This window comes from Chelonia mydas, chromosome 3 (genome assembly GCF_015237465.2).
Source record: "Chelonia mydas isolate rCheMyd1 chromosome 3, rCheMyd1.pri.v2, whole genome shotgun sequence".
Taxonomy (NCBI): domain Eukaryota; kingdom Metazoa; phylum Chordata; order Testudines; family Cheloniidae; genus Chelonia; species Chelonia mydas.
In genome coordinates this window covers 22,207,720-22,229,709 of record NC_057851.1, presented here as the reverse complement: position 1 = coordinate 22,229,709, position 21,990 = coordinate 22,207,720, and the positions used below count along the sequence as shown (strand labels likewise).

General features: G+C 47.5%; 1 protein-coding gene across 1 annotated transcript; it reads right to left on the bottom strand.

The window, feature by feature from the left end:
• Positions 1-4,622: 4,622 nt before the first annotated feature.
• LOC102948236 (retinol dehydrogenase 14) lies at positions 4,623-20,900 on the bottom strand. Its single transcript, XM_037894022.2, has 6 exons — positions 18,194-20,900; positions 15,778-15,945; positions 9,185-9,314; positions 8,180-8,302; positions 7,078-7,262; positions 4,623-5,535 (listed from the first exon to the last, which is right to left on the bottom strand). The coding sequence occupies exons 1-6, from the start codon at positions 18,350-18,352 to the stop codon at positions 5,173-5,175; spliced, it is 1,128 nt and encodes a 375-aa protein (XP_037749950.1). The 5' UTR covers positions 18,353-20,900; the 3' UTR covers positions 4,623-5,172.
• Positions 20,901-21,990: the final 1,090 nt, after the last annotated feature.

The window sequence follows — 21,990 nt, the reverse complement described above, 5'->3', positions numbered from 1 at the left end:
GGAAGCAGAGGCAAAGGAGGAGGTGAGGCGGGGGGGTGGGGTGGGGAGATTGGCTGCCCGTGGGTGCAGAGCACCCATTAATATTTCCCCATGAGTGCTCCAGCGCCAGAGCACTCGCAGAGTCGGCACCTATGGCTCCCACTGACTGAGGGAGAGGGACAGAGATATCATCACTAGTCGCCGGGCAGAGTCAGCCATGGAGGCGGCATCATTTGTTGCTGGGCAGAGTCAGGCATGGAGGCAGCATCACTTTTTCCCCCAATGAATATAAACAAGTCAAAATACCAAACACAACTATCTGATGCACACCTTGCTGCAATCCTGAAGTTTCAGCTGCTCAGTCACTGAGGCCAAACGTCAACAAACTGACAGAACTGAAGCGTTGCCAGGTGTCTGGCAAACCCTAAAAACTCTCTGGCAGGCGAAGAATTGTATAAAGTTGTATGACAGTTTTGTTATTTCTAAGAAATTCAAAATAAAAAATACAATATAAACATTTTATTTTCTGAACACCATCTTCAGTGACATTATTGGCCTGCTGGGAGGATTTGAGGACTGGCACTGGCCCTACGGTAAATTGAGTTTGAGACCCCTGCCTTAAAGGGATCTGCTTTTAAAAAGGGCTGAACATCCATTCTCCAAAAATCAAAGCTGGTCAAGTTGCGCACCCACAAAAATCACTAGTCTACACTGAAAGAAAATGTTGATAGGTTCTTTTTTTGCTGAGGACAAATGTATTTCCCTGTTAAATTAGAAAATAGCATAATTGATAAGACAAATAATTCAGATACTAAAAGATGAGCATGATCAGTCAGGATCACAAAGCACATTAAATACTTACAACATTGAGAGGACAGCTAAGTAGTGTAATGACCAAAAAAGCAAAAACAAAAAAATGCCCCCAAACAAAGTAATACTTCACAATTATACCACTTTCCATCTGAGTATCTCAAAATGTTTTACAAACATTTTCCCACCTTAAAACCACAACCACAAAGGTAGATGCAGATAAACGTGTACATTCTGGCTCATCATTCATAGGCGCAATTCGGCGAAGTGTCAAGCACCCTTATTTCCAATAGTTATTGCTGCTAGACTCTGTGGGTGCTCATCACCTCACAGGACTGGGCCTGAGGTAGCAAAACTTTTTGTATATAAACTCAAGTACAATTGTACAGATGCTAATAAACTAAGTAACACAAGCACAATGCAACACACAGAATAACATACACTTTGAAGCATCTGAGTTTTTCCATCTTTCTGAAGGAAAATAAAAAGAGGGAAATAAATCAAACTTGTCCTCCAAACCCAGCTCTCCCGTTAGCATAATAAAACCACCTCCGCAAGAGGCGATACCTGTGTCAGTGTGAGAAGCTCTCTTGCCAACATAGCGCTGTTCACACTGGTGCTTAGGTCAGTGTAACCCACATCACTTAGGGGAGTGGCGTAATCACACCCCTGACCAAGATTAGTGATATTGATAGTTAAGGCTAAGATCTAGTTAGGGGTATTTTTGGTAAAAGTCATGGACAGATCACGGGCAATAAATAAAAATTCATGGCCCATGACCTGTCCATGACTTTTACCAAAAACAGCCCTGACTAAATCTCTACTTCTGGGGCCCCACTGCTAAGGGGAAGCCCCTGCTAGGGGACGGGGGGGCTGCTCCAGTGCTGGGGGTTGACTGCCTTCCAGTTGCTGCTCCTGGGGACTGCTCTCTGGATGGCTTCCGGGTGCCTCTGGAGCCGCTGCTTCAGCTGCTTGGGCGGTCCCCAGGGCTCCCGCAGGACCACTGCTTGGGTGTTCCCCGGAACCAGCCACACCAGCTGCTGTTCTGGCGGTCCCTGGAGCCAGCTGCCTGAGCAGTGGCTGGTGCGGCTGGCCCCAGGGACTGCCAGAGCAGCTGGCCCCGGGTCACTCCATTGGTGGCAGGTGTGGCTGGCCGTGGGTCACCCAAGCAGCTGGCCCAGGGGCCCTGAAGTCAGCTGCACCAGCTGCTGCAGAAGTCATGAAGGTTGCAGAAAGTCACGGAATCCATGACTTCCGCGACCTCTGTGAAAGAATCGCAGCCTTAGTGATTGTGTGTACACACCCTGAGTGTGTGTGAGAGAGAGAAGGAAAGCCAAGTCAAAGGGATGAGTTTTGCTTTTCATTCTAAGAACCACACCCAGAAGAGATGCTGACTTGGAGCAATGCCTAAAGATACCTGTGACAGGGTTGGGCCAGATGGCTATAGGAGAGTAATAGAAGGCAGATATATTAGCCCCAGGCTAAGTAAGTTCCCTTTCCCTGGGTAAGGTAACAGGGAAGGTTTCAGAACAATCAGAAACCTTCTGGAGACAATTAAGACAGGCTGATTAGAACACCTGAAGCCAATCAAGAAGCTGCTAGAATTAGTTAAGGCAGGCTAATCAGGGCACCTGGGTTTTAAAAAGGAGCTCACTTCAGTTTGTGGTGTGCGTGTGAGGAGCTGGGAGCAAGAGGCACTAGGAGCGAGAATGCAGACTGTTGGAGGACTGAGGTGTACAAACATTATCAGACACCAGGAGGAAAGTCCTATGGTGAGGATAAAGAAGGTGTTGGGAGAAGGCCATGGGGAAGTAGCCCAGGGAGTTGTAGCTGTCGCACAGCTGTTCCAGGAGGCACTCTAGACAGCTGCATTCCACAGGGCCCTGGGCTGGAACCCAGAGTAGAGGGCAGCCCCGGGTTCCCCCCAAATCCTCCCAACTCCCGGTCAGACACAGGAGGAGTCGACCTGGACTGTGGGTTCAGAAAAACGGCCAAGCTGAGGGCTGCCGTGAAGCTCCCAGGCGAGCAAATCCGCCAATAAGCGCAAGACCCGCCAAGGTAGAGCAGGAACTTTGTCACAATACCCCAAACCTCATCTCTGTCCTGTGGTTATCCCAGTCAGAACACACCAACCAAATTAATATTATCAAGAAAAGAACAAAGTCAGCCACAGGCCTAAAATACGTTTTCAGTCTAAATCTTTTCCAAGAGGGACTGCCACAGTATAACAGAACAAAGTTCAGCAAATCTGGTAAAGGTATTTGGTTAAAAACGTAATCACCTCTATTCAGTCAGTCCTTCAGTGTACTATATTTTTACAATGGGTTGTTTCCATAATGAGAAAGTTAGCCCATTAGCAATGATCATTGTTTTCCAAAATGAAAGCTTTTCAGGAGAATTCAAAGTATCTAGCTCACTACCATCTCTCAGGACAGCTGGCCTGATACGTATCTTAATAGTCACTGGTAATCCCAAGGCAATTCTCAGTTTTACTGCATTCCAGAACTCTAATCTTTGGAGTTTGGCAGAAAAAATTACTTTTAGCTTGAAGTTTCAGGTCATAAAGGTAGTATATATCCTCCAAGTTTTCAGAAGCTTACACAGGATTGCAGCCTGACTCCTTGTTGATGAGTTCTTTACTAAATTCTCAGGCAGATTTTAAAATACGCTTCAAACTGTTGCAGAACATTCCAAAAAATAGTCATTTTACTTTTGATTCTGTAATGGACAGAAGTTACAGGAGTTGCCAGCAAATAGTTGGGATGTGCCCATTCAATCACAGAGCTCAACAAAACCTAACCAGATACCAGGATATTTCCTTTGCTTATATTAAAGAAAATTGGAAACACAGCATTTGCGAACTACAGAAAACTTAATCATCAATCTTCATACCTCATGGCTAGAATCACTGTGGACAGTATTTTTAAAAGTAGCCTCTGATTCTGTCCTCTTCTTTTTTTTTTTAAATACTCAACTTGAAATAAATTGAACCTGATTTTCAAAGATGCTGTACACTCCCACTGACCTCAGCTGAGTTGTGTGTGCTCAGCACTTTAGAGAATTAGCTCCCAAGGTGTCAGGATGGGCATCCAAAATCAGAGGCCCGTTTTCAAAATTTTGGCCTAAATGTGTCCTGAGCTTTAAAGTCGATCCCTTGTGGTTTGCATTCAGAAACTTTATAAAGTGTGTGAAGAGGAACCTCCTTTGGAAAGATGAATTAGGATTTGTGCTAACTTTATCTCAGCTAGAATGTATTCTTGAGTATCTTACATTGCTGACATCTTGCAACATGTAGCTGACATATCTGAAGGTAAGCTTGCATAACTAAAACATCAAAGAATAGAACCTTCAGTGTCAATTTAGAGTCTGACTACTGATGAACAAACGTATAACATAATAAAAACAGTAGGATCTTTTTAAAATTTTTCTCCTCACACACTTCAGTGCTCATGATTGGTTAAGGACTCACGGCTCTGGAGAAAATGTCCTCTATCTACAGATCAACACAAACTGAAGCATTGCAAGCCTACTAACTATGCCCTGACCAACACACTTCATGTTCTAGATGGACTGGTGGTTGGATGGGAAGCTGCATGGTATGCATAATTCCCTTTCCCATACCCAGTCATTCCTTGGTTCTCTGCTCAGCTTATCAACAATGGTGCAAATGAACATTAATGTGGTGTTTAAGTGGACACTGGTCGACCAGAAACTGAACTGAGGTCACCAAACTCATTTTACATAGGTCTCAGAAGAGCCATAACTTCTGAGTGATCCTTGTTGCAGAAAAAAAATCCCCCCCACCCCACCCCCAACACAGAAAAATGGCAATGTTCTGCAAAGTCAGCTTTATTCGAGTAGGAAAAATAGTTTAGAAAAATAAAGGGTTCCTGTAAACACAAGGCCAAACAAACTAACAGTTTCCACTGGAATTACAAATCACCCATACAAATCAAAGATTCATGATGACACAATCACTGAATAGGTAAACATACTCGCACGACGTTTTTGGTCTTTTCAAAAATAACCTGTAAATATTCTTTATGCAGCATGATTCATGTTATAAATAACCCATTTACAACCCTTTCAGAGAAGTCACACACTTATAAGTCTTTAAAATATGTCTTAAACTATAAAAACAACACAAGACTTTTCCTAATATAAAAAAAAAACTACAGTGCTAGACCTAGAAAACCAAACCAAAAAGTGTTGAAGAGTACTATTAAAAAACTATTAAAAACATGCCTATATTAAAAATATTTCCTTTTAAAACTTCTTTAGTTACAGAGGTCAAATCTTTAAACATACTCCTTATAATATACAAATGTAGAGTTTTCAGACTTAACTATTGATGTGTTAGAGGCTGTCTAAGTTAAAGGGAAGCTATTTTTTAACAGTGTCATCTTTAGGTTTGGATTTGTTGTACTTCTGACCAATGCCATAAGGTACATGTGCTGCTACAGTACCCAGTTGTTGTGCTCCTTCAATGTGAAACATCTGATCATCAAAGAAAATATGAGGCCGGATTTTCACCAAAATCGGTCCCTTAGGAGCTCCTGCAAGGAAAAGTGCCTCATCGATCTCCAAACCCCAGCTACGGAGAGTCTTCAGCACTCTGGCTCCAGAACTTGCTGCACTTCTAGCTGTGACGAGGTAGGTCCTTATAGGACAATCTAATCGTTTGTCTTTTGCATAAAATTTCTTCTGCAGCTTCCCTAAGTCTTCCAGAAAACCTTTCAAAGGACCCTAGGTATAAAATATCAGAAACATGTTTAATGTTTTTCCTCTTCTCCCACAAACATCTCTGTACTTTCTTCCATGCTGGCCCTTATGTATAGAACTCCTTCCATGATCCATAACCTTCTCCTCCTTGGAATCCTTTCTCAACACAATGCCTACAAAGAAATCCAACCAGCAAATGACAGCTTGGCTGTGTGGGGCAACTGCTGAATACCAATACCTATTTGCATAATAGAATACCCTCCCACCACAAAGTATATTTGTATATAACAATTTCTATATATTTCAGTGCATCCCTCTTACTCTTTTTGAATGTTGCCTATCTTCTTAGATTGTATGATCTTTGGGGCAGAGATCTTGTAAATCTATATTTCTCTACAGCGCCTAACTCAGAGGGGTCCTGACCCTGACTGGGGCTGGAGAGCCCTAACACACAGTTTGTGTCCAGAGTTTCTGTCCAGAGTTCATGAAATTAAAAACATATCTTTTGCTTTTTAACGACACCTGATTCTATTCTCATAATGATTTTTTACATCATTTAACTACATTGACTTCTGTGGAGTTCATTCAGATTTACACTAGTTTGAGTGACAGAAGGAGGAGGCCCAAAATTAAAAACAAAAACTATTTTGGGTCAAACTCTGACACACTGAGTACCTACAATTCCCATTGCTTTCAAAGATCAGGCCCTCATTCTGATTTATACCAGTGTAAATGAAAATAAAGTTGGTTTAAGTTGATTCTAACATGTTTGCATTCCTGGACAAACATCATAATTCTGTTTGACAATGAACATAAATATTACACTTGGACCATTCTGGCATTTGAAGCAAATGCCAACTTTTTATGAATATGTTATTGAGAGATGTACAATAGCTGTTCCATATGACAATAAAACGTGGAACAAAGTAAGAATGGATATTACATTCCAAGCCCAGACATGTGCATTCTGTTACATGCACAGAGGGCAATAAGGGATCACAAATACTGACCAAACATTCCAGAGTAGTATGTTTGGAGGTGGGGCTGATTGCTATGAATGGATATAGGCTGCCATGTTCACCTTACCTAGGACCAGACCCAAAGTCCATTGAAATCTGTTACGAATTACACCTGGTAGGACACGCACATTGAAATCAATAGTAGTCTTTTTCAATGAGTTCAGTGGACTTTGGATCAGGCCTCTAGGGGATGATTGAATGAAAATACCTCCAGAGGTAGCTACAAGAACCTCATGTTCTTACTCATGCAATATTCCCAATTAAATGGGAGTCCTGTGGAAGGACTGCAGGATCAGGCCCTTAAATATCAAACGTGCATTCTAAGGACTGTCCGTGAAAAAGGAAATCCAAGCAGGTATAATGAAATTGATGTTACAATTAAAAGGTTCTTTGAATCACAAATAAAACATCCATGAAGAACAAGACACATTAATGTATAAATTTAAGAGAAAAATAATGTACACATACGAAAAACAAAATCAAAGTACCAACTACAATGTTAGCAATAAAAAAGCAAAGTTGTCTTAACAGTTCAAGAAGCAGATACCTGTGCAAGGGGCTTATTCTCATTCATCTGTTCATGTTCATAAAATCTATCTAATCCATGCTCTTTGACGATCTGCTCTGATTCATCAGAAAAGAGAACAGCATCCCCATCAAACGCCACCCTCAACTGCTTATCACAGTAAGGTATGTCTTTATTTGCAGTGAACATTGTAGCAGATGCAATGCCTGAAAATACATCAGAAGCTCAATCAGCAGTTTCCAGTGGACTCACTATTATTAATTTTTATTGCTGTTGCATAGACACAGAATGGGTACAAAACTTCACTACCCAGAGGCACTTACAGTAACTTTATATATGCAAGCAGTCCCATTGATTTAAGTGAGATTATTCTCATGAATAGTTACTTTCAGTCATAAGCGTTTGCAGGACTGGACCCTAAATCACACTGAAGATAAGAAATATAGCTCAGTGGTTTGAGCATTGGCCTGCTAAACCCAGGGTTGTGAGTTCAATCCTTGAGGGGGCCATTTAAGGATCTGGGGCAAAAATTGGGGATTGGTCCTGCTTTGAGCAGGGGGTTGGACTAGATGATCTTCTGAGGTCCCTTCCAACCCTGATATTCTATGATTAATCCTTAAGATCTATGATTAAATACTGGGAAATTCTGAGGACAATATTTATTCCAGCTTTATTTATTTTTATTTTAAGCTCACTCTCTTCTTTCTAATGTTGTAGTGCAGAAGGCACTGGATGTTGGCTAATTTTTGACATCAGAGGAAAGGTGACATCAGGAATAATTTGAGTGAGACAGGAGGGAGGACTGGTACTCTGGTGGTCATGCAAGGGAGGGGGCAGTATGGATGAAGATATGAAGCTGGGAGCAAGAGATAAAAGGATTGATTAGGCTGGCATTACTGGCACAGTGCAGGGGGCAAAGAGGGGCATTATAAGAAACAGAATCCAAGCAGAAGGATAATAATCATTAAATAAAATCAGTGACAAGTTGATATTACATATATGGATTGCACTCCATATTTACTGAAATATTTCCATCTCCTGTGGAAAAGATACATGTAATTTTTGAGTTCATGTGTTAATAGGCTTAAGTGGGAAATAAACCAAGGTAAGAGCCAATCCAAACCTGCTTCTATAGCTTCTTGGACTTTTTCAGAGTCAGCAGAAAGGTATAAGTTGGTAAGATATGCTGTTAGGTAACCAATAGGGCTTTCTCCACCAGTCATACAGAAGCGTTCAATCGATAAACCTAAAACCAGGCATGAAAATCTCAGATACAGAGGAAACAAACAAAGTATGACAATGTGCAACCCTGCTGTGTTTTTGTCCTAACACAAACAAAATACAGTTACTATCTGAACAGAGTGAAATTTCTGAAATGCTAAGATCTGTCCTTGCTGTACAGTTGTCCCAATTCCTCACTGAGCAAAAGCTACTTTCCCCACTTCCTCTGAAACATGGGGTCATCTGGAGCTGGGATACCAGCTTACATGCACTCTTGCAGTCACATGTTGGAAAGACTGAAATTTAATATGAATCTTAAGAAGGACATAGTGGCCAGATCTTCAGCTAAGTACTTCCTCTATGTCCGTCTGAAGACTTCCAGTTTTACAAAGTGACTATTCAGAATCAATGGAGTGACACCAATTTACATCAGCTGAGGAACTGACACTGTAGTTCTACAAGAGGAATTTTATTTTTCAATTAATGTTAAACTTTTAAAGACGTTTTCCATGTTCAGTAGTAGTCCGACTTTTAACAACTTTAAGAGGTTTAACTGGCCACAGTGTTTGATTGTTCCTTATCCCCCAAGAATCCCCCCCAAAATCCCTCTGAGACAGCTCAGTGATTGCAAGTTTAGAGGGAAAAATACAAAATAAAGAAACATTCAAGGACCTTTCCTTAGAAATTGAGATTCAGACTTGACAAGTTAAGTCTAGAGCTTTGGGCCAAATCCTGTTTAACACACTCTCATTTGTTCTGACACACACAAATAAACATCATTCACCTTGCAATGGGTATCTGTATCAAAAAAACTGCCCATTCCAGGGTCAGAGTGAGCAAACTGAAAATGCTTCGGTTTACATCATGGCAGCAAGCAGCTCTACAGGGTGCTATTTATTTTACTTACCATAGTGATTGATGCTGTTGATGAGTCTCACTCCCACTTGGGCATGGTTATTAGTCATCAGAACAATATCAAATAGCTCTTCATCATTAGGGTACAACTCACGAAGCCGGGCATTGACCTGCTCTAGTGCCTGCAGGTTAGAAACATCGATGTGCATAAACAAGCTGCATATGCACCCTCTCAATCAGAGTAATTTTGGTTATACACATGGGCCCTGCCTTGAAGAAGAATGTGAAAAGCAGTTTGGCAGTTTAAACTTGCCAAACTTGTTTTATTCATTTCTCTTCTTCACCTCCCAGCAACTGTTTTCTGGGACTTGTTATAAGAGAAGCAAATAAGCCGTTTTCTTTTTATGGAAGTTACAGAATTCGACTTTATAATGAAGTAACTTTTACTTGGTACACCTATCATCAGCTAAAATAAATCCGTAAAGGTACTGTACACCACCAAAGGTCTTCTTTTAGTTTTCAGATGAACTGTGGCATCTAATCTTTCTAGATTCTGAAGGTTGAAGTATATTTGTTTTACTATGATCTGTATTTAACTGGAGTTTTTCCTGGTTTTGGATAATGGGATTTCTCCAGGAGCCAAAAGATTATTTTTTTTCCAGACCTGTACAGCTGTTTAAATTGTAGATGGTAACTGTTAATACTTTTTGGTAATCCTTTATGAAATTTTGTTAACGGATACAGGTATTGAGAAACACTTTTTAAACTCAACATCTAAATTCCTCCTGCAATATTCACAAGCAAGCATAAAGTGCCTTTATGTATGTGATTACAAATGCAGGTTTGGTGTAGACGCTATTTAGGAAGGCGGGTTTGACAATTTGTCCCTAAATATTGAGCATTAAATCCTGCCCAAGAACCCTTGGAGGATTCTAATCCAAGTAGTGGGTTGGATAGATCCTGATTACCCTAGGGCAGTGGTTCTCAAACTATGGGGTAGGCCTCCCAAGGGAGGCACAGGAATATGTCAAAGGGGGTGTGATCTGTGTATGTGTGTGTGTGTTTTTGTTTTTTAAGAGCTCTGTCAGTCTTGGGTGGCTGGGGCTCCTGCAGAAGGGCCCTGGCACCCAGGCTCGGGATCCCTCAATCCCTGATGAGGAGACAACCTGGGCTCAGGCTTTCCTTCCCTGCCCCCCAATCCTTCACCTGGAGGCGGCGGAATTCCAGCTGTCAGAAATAAGGGTGACAGTGGAGTGGTAAGTCTGCTGTGAAAAGTGATATTGACAAATATCACTTTTCATGGTGCCTCCCTTATTTCTGTGCTGCTGCTGGCATGACTCTGGGTGGTGGTATATGCACTTGAGGGTTGGGAGCGTAAACAGCTACATACACAAAGAAGGGGGGCCCGATCAAATAAGTCTGAGAACTAGTGACCTAGGGTATCAGAAAAAATAAAGGAACAAGATGGTGCTTTTAAAAAACAGACCACTTATTTAGGTGCTTAAATGTGCACCTTTAGGCACTTAGTTTTGAAATTCTTGGCCTTGTTGTGTGGACTATGCTTAGGAAAGCTCTAGGTGCCAGCCATCTATAGACCTACAGAGAAAGGATAAGTCTCCCTATGTTCCCTTTCCCACCTTGTGTCCACAGGCCTGTAGTATTCCAGTACATTGAGTATTTATTGAAGGGACAAGGTGGGCAAGGTAATATCACGCTTTCGCTTTGTGGGACTTTTCACAAACCAGTCACTCTATATCTGACCTATCAGTCCTCATCCTCAAAGGAAACCTCCACAACACTTGCAAAAGAGAAGCCTGGTAGCTGAAATTCATAACTTTGCTGGACACTAAAAATCATGGTCTTAATAAAGACACAGGATTTATGGCTTATTACAACAATCTGCAACCCCCTAACCCCCCTTTTGTGTCCTATGATTACAGGGGTGTTAACTTCATCTTGAATGGTCCCTTACAATATTTGCTAACTACTTATACTAAATTATCTGTTTGATCTTGTATTTAGCTGTGCCATTCTCATAACCTTTCCCAGACCTGAAGAAGAGCTCTGTGTAGCTTGAAAGCTTGTCCCTCTCACCAACAGAAGTTGGTCCAATAAAAGCTATTACCTCACCCACCTTGTCTCTCTATTATCCTGGGACCGACATGGCTACAACAACACTGCATATTCATTGAAGTATCAGATAAGAGGATACATTTAGTGCAGAGGGTGATATGTTAGTGTATTGGCTACTGTAATTCATCATGTTTTTATTTTTTTCATTATCTGGTACATACTCCCAAGCACCTTGTGGATGTAGCGACTTATAAGATTCTGTCTATTACAGTGACTGTGTCGACCACACTTATTTTTACTGCAACTTTCTTGAAATTTAAAGAAACTGTAAACAAAGCAAATCCACCAGGGCCAGATCATCAGTTGGTGTAAGTCAGCTAGATTCCACTCATTTCAATGGAGTTATGTTGATTTACAGCATTTGATGATTTGGCCCCAAAAGTCCAACCTGAAGGTAAACAGAAATCCCTTCTGAAGTGGCAGGTAATACTGTTCACCTGGAAAAGTTACTTTTGTGGACTTGAAAGCTTAATTAATTTTTTAGTGAGAAACTCAAGGTTTTAGGCTTGAAAAGTCAGCAAACCTTGACTGTTGTTCTACATTAATCTCTGTGGGGCAAGGGCTGTCTTGTTGTTCAGTTTGTTCTTGTTGTTCAGTGCCTAGCACAATGGGGTTCTGGTATGACTCGGCCTCCTAGGTGCTATGGTAATACAAACAACAAACCACATATTAAAGCTTTCCCTTAAAGGAGTCCGTATACAGAGATACTATTTAAGAACTATTCATTTCTGCATCTAAGTAGAATATAATCCCTCATCAGATTTGAAATTTAGTGCCCTATGTGTTACGCAGGAGGTCAGACTAGTGACTAGCTGATCCAATGACCCCTTCTGGCCTCAGGGACTGAAACCTGGAGTAAACAATCCCATATCACCCAACCAAACATACGTATAGTATGTTACGGTTTCATATTTAAAAAAATATTGTGAGCACATTCCAATCCAATTGTCCTTAAAAAAAAATTATCATTAGTGCTCAAATGATTAAATCTAAAGAGCCTATTTTATGGCTCTTACAGCCTGAACTGCAATAGAATGAGCGGGGAGGTACACTACCTAAAAACTATGATTTTCAAATAAGCCTATGGGAGTGGGGCAGTCAAATCTTATTGAAATTCATTGGGAACTGGGCATCTAACTCTTAGGCTCTTTTGAAAACACATTCTGCTTGTGGAGGCTAGTGGGAGCATGCTCGTACCCATATGGAGTAGTTATTATACTTGTAAAATGGTGTAGCATGTGCTCCATCCACTGTAGCCCTGTTGGTGTGTGGGAGGAGTGTTTTCATTGTCCTGCTTCCATCCTGCCCAGACACATCCTTGCTAAGGTGCTGAGTGTTGCTGGTGGCTGTTCTCCCTGTTGCACTTAGGAGACCACAAGTAATCACATCATGGCTGTCACCTATTTCTTTTTGCCCCTCCATCCAGCACATCCATAATTTGGTCATAAGTGGTAAAAAATGTTTAGCTACTCAAAACCTTTCTGAGGCTAGTCTTATAACAATTAAAGTTAAGGGTCTATTTTAAATCCACATGGAAGTGCTATGTCATAGACTCTTCCTCCAAGCTAGTCTATTTAATTACCGACAGTCCAGTAGATCTTCTCAAAAACTGCATTGGTGAGGCCTGTGAGGTGACAATTCCCTGAAGAACTAAAATGAACTCTGTGGACCAAATTCTCTCCTCTATAACAATCAAGCAACCCTGCTGAAGTCTGTGTTTATCAGAAACATTTAAATAACCAAAGATGAAAGACTATTTTAAATATAGTTTACCCTACATCATTTAGGGCTGTTTACCTTTGGCATATCTCTTAGCTCACACAATGAAAACAAAATAGTCAGTTTCACTCCTGCATATAGGCCCCTGAATCAGAGTCAGTTTCTTTGCCTGGTTCTCATTGAACCAGCAACGTTTGAAACCAGTCATAAATGTTTTTATTTTTAAATAGAGCAAGGAATTCTATCATATTGAACCCACATTGTTAGTCAGGCAAATTCTAATTGAAGTGAGAAAACAGAGAAAAACTGAGGTGTTGTTTTATCGTGGGACAAGAGTTGTATCAGGTCATGAAGTTTGAGAATTAATTTAGCAACTTGTACAGGGTCCTATGTAGGGCTTGATCCAAGCTGTCCAATCTGAAAAGCTTCACTTTCCTTATAATATTACACTCAAAAGCTTGGGCAAGTATTTAAGCCTGCTCCTGGTACATCTTAAGACGGGGTGGGCAAACTTTTTGGCCCAAGGGCCACATCAGGGTTGCAAAACGGTATGGAGGGCCGGGTAGGGAAGGCTGTGCGTCTGCAACCAGCCTGGCGCCCGCCCCCTATCCGCCCCCTCCCACTTCCTGTCCCCTGACAGCCCCCCTCAGAACTCCTGACCCATCCAACCCCCCCTCCTGCTTCTTGTCCCCTGACCGCCCCCTCCCGGAAACCCCCACCCCTAACCGCCCCCCCCCGGGACCTCACCCCCTATCCAACCCCCCCTGCTCGCTCTCCCCCTCCTCCCGGGACCTCCCGACACCCCACCCCCTATCCAACCCCCCCGTTCCCTGTCTCCTGACCGCCCCCCCCGAACCTCCGCCCCATCCAACCGCCCCTTGTCTGCCCCCCAGGACCCCCTGCCACTTATCCAACCCCCCTCCCCCCACCCCGTTACCATGCTGCTCAGAGCGGCCGGACAGGCTTACTGGAAAGCCGGAGAGGTGGGCAGGTGCGAGCCGCGCTACCCGCGCGGTGGCGTCCCTATGGGGGAGGGGGAACAGCGGGGGAGGGGCTGGGGACTAGCCTCCCCGTCCGGGAGCTCAGGGGCTGGGCAGGACAGTCCTGCAGGCCGGATGTGGCCCGCGGGCCTTAGTTTGCCCACCTCTGTCTTAAAAACATAAGAACGGCCATAGTGGGTCAGACCAAAGGTCCATCTATCCCAGTATCCTGTCTTCCGACAGTGGCCAATGCCAGGTGCCCCAGAGGGAATGAACAGAACAGGCAATCATCAAGTGATCCATCCCGTCATCCATTCCTAGCTTCTGGCAAACAGAGGCTAGGGACACCATCCCTGTCCACCCTGACTAATAGCCATTGATGGACCTATGTTCCATGAATGTATCTATTTTTAAAATCATCTTCCAAAATAGATATATCTTGGTCCCATCTCTATTGATTCTGACTGCTGCAATGTGGCTTATCTGCAGCCTCACAATAGTGGATGTTATTTTCTGAGATGCTTTGATATCAATCACAGGATCGTTCACCTTTTGACCATTTATTTCAGCTACTATCTTCCTTGATAGGGTGTCAATATCAACCTTTGTCATTCCACACTGAGTAAAGAACTTATTTGGTTTTATAACTAATTAAAACCCACACAAGTTTGGGGCAGTGCTGTAGCTAGCATGGAACATTTGGGTGGGCGGGCAATGATGGGGGGCAAGAGGGATCGGGGGGCCCACCTCCGTCCAACCCCACCATTCCAGCTGGCCTTGTGGGGGATGATGGATGCTCTGGCCAGGGGCCCCCCAGGGCCTCATGCATGCACCCAGCTCCATGAGGAGACGCCACTCTGCAGCGCACATGGCTCCTGGCACCCATCCCCGTCGCATTGCCCCACGCCAACCCTGGCTCCCCGAGGTGGCAGGCCTATGTATTTTGATGATCGCCGCTGCTGGGTGGGCGGGTCGCCCTCCTCCTGCTGCGGCGTGTTCGTCAAGCACTTTGCTGCTGTGTCACTGCTGTCCCTCCCCCTCTGGTCGAGCTGGGTGTGTGTGCACCTGGCGTGCAGTATCTTGCAGGTCTGGGCGGGGCTAGCGCTGGGGCCAGAGCAGAGCCGGGGCAGGCCTGGATGCTAAGTGGGTGGGCTGCAGCCTACCCAGGTCCACCTGTAGCTATGCCCCTGGTTTGGGGCCTAAATTATCTGACAACGCCTTAAAAGGAAATGAATTTTCTGTCTACCATGACTCTGGGCATTAATTCTACCCTCCTAACCACACCTTGTGTATGAAACCATCCTTTAGATTCCCAAGAGGCTATTAACTTCCTCCATCTAAACTGTGCCAGTTTTTCAGTAGGAAATACTACATGATCTTACACAGGCTTGTATCTTTACTGACTCAGGGAGGGGAGGAGAGTAAAATAATTCTAATTTATTTCAGTCGGGAGATAAAGAGACCAAACTGAGATTACTCAATCAACTCAAACAGGCCACTAAGCCTGAAACCATTTTCCAGCAGCCTCACTGTGGTCAGTAGAAGACTCCTCCTCTTCCCCAAATTTGGGCTTGAGCTTTCAGCATCCTCCCTGGTGTGACATCCTGGAGTAGTTCCCCTCCAGCACACAAACCTAGGAGCCATGTTTAGTGTATTTTTATGTGAGAAAAGGCTGCTGGCTGCATGATTATGTAAACAGATATATTTACCAACCACCCTGGCTCTGGGGAAGGGTGGAGGCAGGCAGGAAACTCTGTGTAAGGCAGTTTGTGGAACAGAAAGCTTAGCTGAATTTTTAAATGGAGTGTCTTACCTTGACAAAGTAGAAAGCTGGCCCAGGCTTCAGGGGGAGGTTCTCGTTTTCTTCCTGGTACTTCACATAGGTCTCCACCCCTTCCTCTTCATAGATTTTCCTGTCTTTCACCATGTCAAACAGAGCCCGGGAGGAGACTGCCACAGTGATGGCATTTTGGGGCTTAGGCTGTAGACAATGGAAGGGTGAGAGACAGCAGATGGGGCGGGGGGAGAAGAAGGAGAGAGAAATGGGGGGAAGGTGACACACAGGGAGGTGTGGATGGCACCCCAGGAGGAGAGGACGGGGGTGACACACGGGAAGGAGGATGGCGGCCCGGGGTTGGAGGGAAGGCTCAGCAGAGGGAGGCGGACAGACAGGGCACGTATCAGGGAGAGGAGGATGGAAACACGGGAGGAGAGGACGGGGGTGGCACACGGGGAGGAGGATGGCGCCCCGGGAGGAGAGGACGGGGGTGGCACACGGGGAGGAGGATGGCGCCCCGGGAGGAGAGGACGGAGGTGGCACACGGGGAGGAGGATGGCTCCCCGGGAGGAGAGGACGGGGGTGACACACGGGGAGGAGGATGGCTCCCCGGGAGGAGAGGACGGGGGTGACACACGGGGAGGAGGATGGCTCCCCGGGAGGAGAGGACGGGGGTGACACACGGGGAGGAGGATGGCGCCCCGGGAGGAGAGGACGGGGGTGACACACGGGGAGGAGGATGGCTCCCCGGGAGGAGAGGACGGGGGTGACACACGGGGAGGAGGATGGCTCCCCGGGAGGAGAGGACGGGGTGGCACACGGGGAGGAGGATGGCGCCCCGGGAGGAGAGGACGGGGGTGACACCCGGGGAGGAGGATGGCGCCCCGGGAGGAGAGGACGGGGGTGACACCCGGGGAGGAGGATGGCGCCCCGGGAGGAGAGGACGGGGGTGACACCCGGGGAGGAGGATGGCGCCCCGGGAGGAGAGGACGGGGGTGACACCCGGGGAGGAGGATGACGCCCCGGGAGGAGAGGACGGGGGTGACACCCGGGGAGGAGGATGGCGCCCCGGGAGGAGAGGACGGGGGTGACACCCGGGGAGGAGGATGGCGCCCCGGGAGGAGAGGACGGGGGTGACACCCGGGGAGGAGGATGGCGCCCCGGGAGGAGAGGACGGGGGTGACACCCGGGGAGGAGGATGGCGCCCCGGGAGGAGAGGACGGGGGTGGGACACACGGGGAGGAGGATGGCGCCCCGGGAGGAGGGGACGGGGGTGGGACACACGGGGAGGAGGATGGTGCCCCGGGAGGAGGGGACGGGGGTGGGGCACACGGGGAGGAGGATGGCGCCCCGGGAGGAGAGGACGGGGATGACACCCGGGGAGGAGGATGGTGCCCCGGGAGGAGAGGACGGAGGTGACACCCGGGGAGGAGGATGGCGCCCCGGGAGGAGAGGACGGGGGTGACACACGGGGAGGAGGATGGCGCCCCGGGAGGAGATGACGGGGGTGACACCCGGGGAGGATAACATGGGAGCTGGAGGAGGATGGAGCCCCGGGAGGAGAGGATGGGGGTGACACACGGGGAGGAGGATGGTGCCCCGGGAGGAGAGGACGGGGGTGGGGCACACGGGGAGGAGGATGGTGCCCCGGGAGGAGAGGACGGGGGTGGGGCACACGGGGAGGAGGATGGCGCCCCGGGAGGAGAGGACGGGGGTGGGGCACACGGGGAGGAGGATGGCACCCAGGGAGGAGAGGAAGGGGGTGACACACGGGGAGGAGGATGGCTCCCCGGGAGGAGAGGATGGGGGTGGGGCACATGGGGAGGAGGATGGCACCCCGGGAGGAGAGGATGGGGGTGACACACGGGGAGGAGGATGGCGCCCCGGGAGGAGAGGACGGGGATGACACCCGGGGAGGATAACATGGGAGCTGGAGGAGGATGGCGCCCCGGGAGGAGAGGACGGGGGTGACACACGGGAAGGAGGATGGCTCCCCGGGAGGAGATGATGGGGGTGGCACACGGGGAGGATAACATGGGAGCTGGAGGGGGATGGAGCCCCGGGAGGAGAGGACGGGGGTGGCAAGCGGGGAGGAGGATGGCGCCCCGGAAGGAGAGGACGGGGGAGACACACGGGGAGGAGGATGGCGCCCCGGAAGGAGAGGACGGGGGAGACACACGGGGAGGATAACATGGGAGCTGGAGGGGGATGTATCCAGGAAGGAGAGGGTGGGGATGGCACCCAGTGACCCAGGGAGGAGAAGATGGGGGTGGCACCGGGAGGAGGTGGCACACGGGGAAGCCAGGCCCGGGGTTGGAGGGAAGGCTCGGCAGAGGGAGGCGGACAGACAGGGCACGTATCAGAGAGAGGAGGAAGGAAACAAACACAGCTGTTTATGAGCCCCGGGGGGCTCCCCCCGCCCCACCTCCGGGCTGCCGCCGGCTGCACTCACCGGGCGGGGTCTCTTGGTGGACACCAGGTTGTCGTAGAAAGCCTTGGCCGCTGCCCAGTCCTGCTCGGCGCCGGCCGCCGCCGCCGCCTGCTGCGCCGGGGTGAGCGAGCTGCTGCAGGCCGAGTTGCTCTGGGACTCGTCCGAGCTGCAGGAGTCCATGGCGGCGGCTGGGGCCCGCTGCTGGCGGCGGCTGCTGCAGCCGGGCGGCGCGCGGGAGGAGGAGGAGGATCTCTGCAGCGACAGGGACCCAGCGGGAGCGAGGTCAGCGCCGAGCGCACCAGCCTTCTCCGGGCATCCCCGCCCCGCTGCTGCTGTGGGGAAGTGATGACGGGACGGGACGGGCCCTGCCCTGCCCGGGGCTAGCTGTGCCGCGCCCAGCCAGCCACTGCCCTTCCGCCTGCCGCCAGCGCCGGGCCTGCTGCCCGCCACCCCCGACCAAGCCCCACAGCCTGCGGGAAAGTGTTGGGGGGACCAGGGCTGCAACCCTCCACCCCTCCCTTACAGATGCACACAGCCTGGGGGCCAGGGACGCAACACCTGCCCCCCACCCCCGACGGATACACACAACCTGGGCGGGGGGGAATAGAGGGCAGAGCTAACCCCCCCCCCCCCGACAGATATACAAAACCTGGGGCGGGGGGGAAATAGAGGGCAGAGCTAACACACACACACACACAGAGATACACACAAGGTGGGGGGAACAGGGGGCTCAGCTATAACCCCCCCCCCACACACACACACACAGATACACACAAGCTGGGGGGAACAGGGGGCTCAGCTATAACCCCCCCACACACACAGACAGATACGCACAGCCTGGGGGGAACGGGGGTCAGAGCTATAACCCCCCCTCCCCGCCCCACACATAAACACACACAGTTATCCACAGCCTAGGGGGAACGGACTAGGGCTGCAGCCTCCCCCCACACCCCACCCCCGGTCAGCTACACACAGCTTTTCGGGAGGTCAGGGCTGCAACCCCCACACAGATACATCCTGAGGGGAACAGGGGACAGGACTGCAATTCCTCCCCCTCCCCCGACATATATACACAGCTTGGGGGGGCCAGGGAAGGGCTGCAACCGGGGCCAGATTTAGGGCAGGTTACCACCTGGGGTGCTGGGCTTCAGGGGGTGCCAGGCTTGGTGTGGTGTAAGGTATTCAAAAGTTTAGGAAATTGTTGGGGGGGGGGGCGGCACTGAAGAAGTTTCTCCTCTGGGGCACCATTTGGTCTAGGGCTGGCCCTGGCTGTAACCCACACCCCATGACACACACACACAGCGGAGGGTGGGGAGGAGACAGAGGCCAAGGCTGCAACTATCACCACCAACTCAGAAAGACAGACAGAGTGAGGGGAACAGGGGCGCGCACACACACACACAGACGGACATCCACAGGTACACAGCCTAAGGGGTAATGGGCCATGGCTGCCAACCTCCCACCCCCCCAGAAAGAAAGACAAATGCACAAATAGCCTAGGAAGAACAGGGGCCAGAGCTGCACTTGAACCCCTGTTCCCCCCACGCATGCCTGCATGCATGCACACACAGACAGAGATAGTCTGGGGAGAACGGGCTAGATTGCAAATCCCAAACAGTAGCCACTGGAGTCAGTCACATTCTTATTACAGTGGCTGCTTAAATTTAGAATCATAATAAATTATATTTAGTCACCTAATACATCTTTACATAATAAATAAATGGCCTTACTTTTAGAGAGGCCCACAGCTTCCATTGACTTGAATGGGAGTTGCTAGTGCCCAGCACCTTTGAAAATAAGGCTACTTTAAAAGTATGTATTTATCTGCCCAATTTCAGGCACCCATGCTTGCAAATTTGACCTTAACTTCTCATAGTTTCCCACCTTTACAAAGTACTGTGAGATCACTGGAAGAAATGAAGCGTGGGCCTGGCCCAAAGCCCACAGAAGTCAGTGGGCTTGGGATCAGGCCCTAAATACTAACAAGTAAAAAGTATTAGTAACTTAAAAAAAGGGCAGTGGATGGATCAAAGGAAATTCCCTTTCAGAATTTGAAATCTGTTTCCTTACAGAAATATTATTTCAACATATATGCACTGGTTTATGACTGTAGCTGCTAGGCTGCTGGTGTTTATTTGGGCTTGTTTTTAAGGAGAACAATGAAGAATTTGGAATATGGAAAAAGAATTATATGACCTGGCCCTTCCAGCTTGGACACTGACTAACTGCTGTTCACCTTAATGTCTCAAGTCTTAGTCTTAGCCATTTAATATTATGTTATGGCTTCAGGCACTGATTTTATTAACAGGATTAGAGACTTATGACTTGCACAACAGTTTAATTGCTTTAACATTAACTGCAGCAGAAAAATCCAAAGGTTTTCTCGCTAGAATATGAGAAAAAGAACAATGATGTGTCCACCAGTCAAAAGTGGCTGGCTCTCAGTGGCGCAGTGAGTGCTGTGTCTTGTGCTCTTTACATAACAAATATAGTGTGAAGGGACTACATAAAAACTAGGTATTATTATTTATTGCTACTCTGTTCCTATATACTACAATGAGCTGGAGCTTTTTTTGTGGTAGCTGCCCTCTTCTGCGCTAAAGTGTAAGCTTACATTGAAATATAAAACAGTTGATGGCGCTTTTGAGTTCCGCTACTTTTTTCTTCTAATTTGACCCCTCAATGCAATGTTTTGTATTGCTGTTCTCACAAGTAAAATCAGAATTTATCACACCCATCTTTTTGTGGTTTATTCAGTCAGTTAGTGATGAAGATCCCTTTTCAAGTTACCAGAAAATGCCAACAATTTCAACTCTGTTGCCTGAGTCAATGATCCTGGGTCCTACCACTGAAGTGTTCTGGCTTCAGGGGCTTACACATCAAACCATGACATTCAAAATGCAAAATTCAGTGGCGTCATTTGAAATATTTAATGGTGCCCTTAGAGTTCTGTTGAGGAGGAATGGGTTATTTCTCACTGCTTCCAGTCTCTTGGGGAATCCAAGAACAGGAAAGAATCCAAAATTTAACTCCTTTGGTGGTTTCTCAGCCAGAAGTTAATAGAAGTGAATTTCCCAGTTTACCTGCAATGTTTGTACTAGGGTTCTCTGTTAAAAAAAGAGCTGGAGCCTTTGTGGGTCTGTCTACACTGCAACGTAAGCCCATGCTTGAGCCTGGGCTCAACCTAACCCCTCTGACATCTATGCTACAATTGCGCTAAACCAGGGCTCAGATCCAGGGTCCCAGGAACCTGCAGGGCTGGAGGGTCCAAGCTTGAATTAAGCCAGGACCCAGGGTCTGAGTCCTGTTGCTTTGCAGTGTAGACGCAGCCCCGCTTGACTTGGGTCCCACCCAAGAGTCAGCCAGAAGTATCTCACAATTCCATGGGATGGCTTCCTCTCTCTCAACAATCTGTAATCTGCTCTATTGAAAACAGAAGCCACCCCCACTTTGCAAATGGCAGCAGCTCAGGTCAGCATTAACCCATTCTCTTCTGATTATTGGTCTGCAAGCACACTATCGGAGAGCCTCCTGGGTTTGCAAGGAAGAGTGAACTGATCAAGCCTTTTGCAAATTGAGTTGCTTCCTGGTAACGTGTTGGCAGTAAAGTTTTCCCATAGTGCACCACGGTCCTAGGGATAGAGCAGCCACATTTTGGGGGCGGGGGTGGTAGGGACTCTGGGATATGGTTATTTTGACTCATGTCTGCACACTGCAGTGTGGACATCAGAGCTCTAGGTTTGAGCATGGTTTAGAAAAGTCTTAACATAGGGTTAAAATATAATGTGAATACTCTAGCCCAGAGTTCCCTAACACAG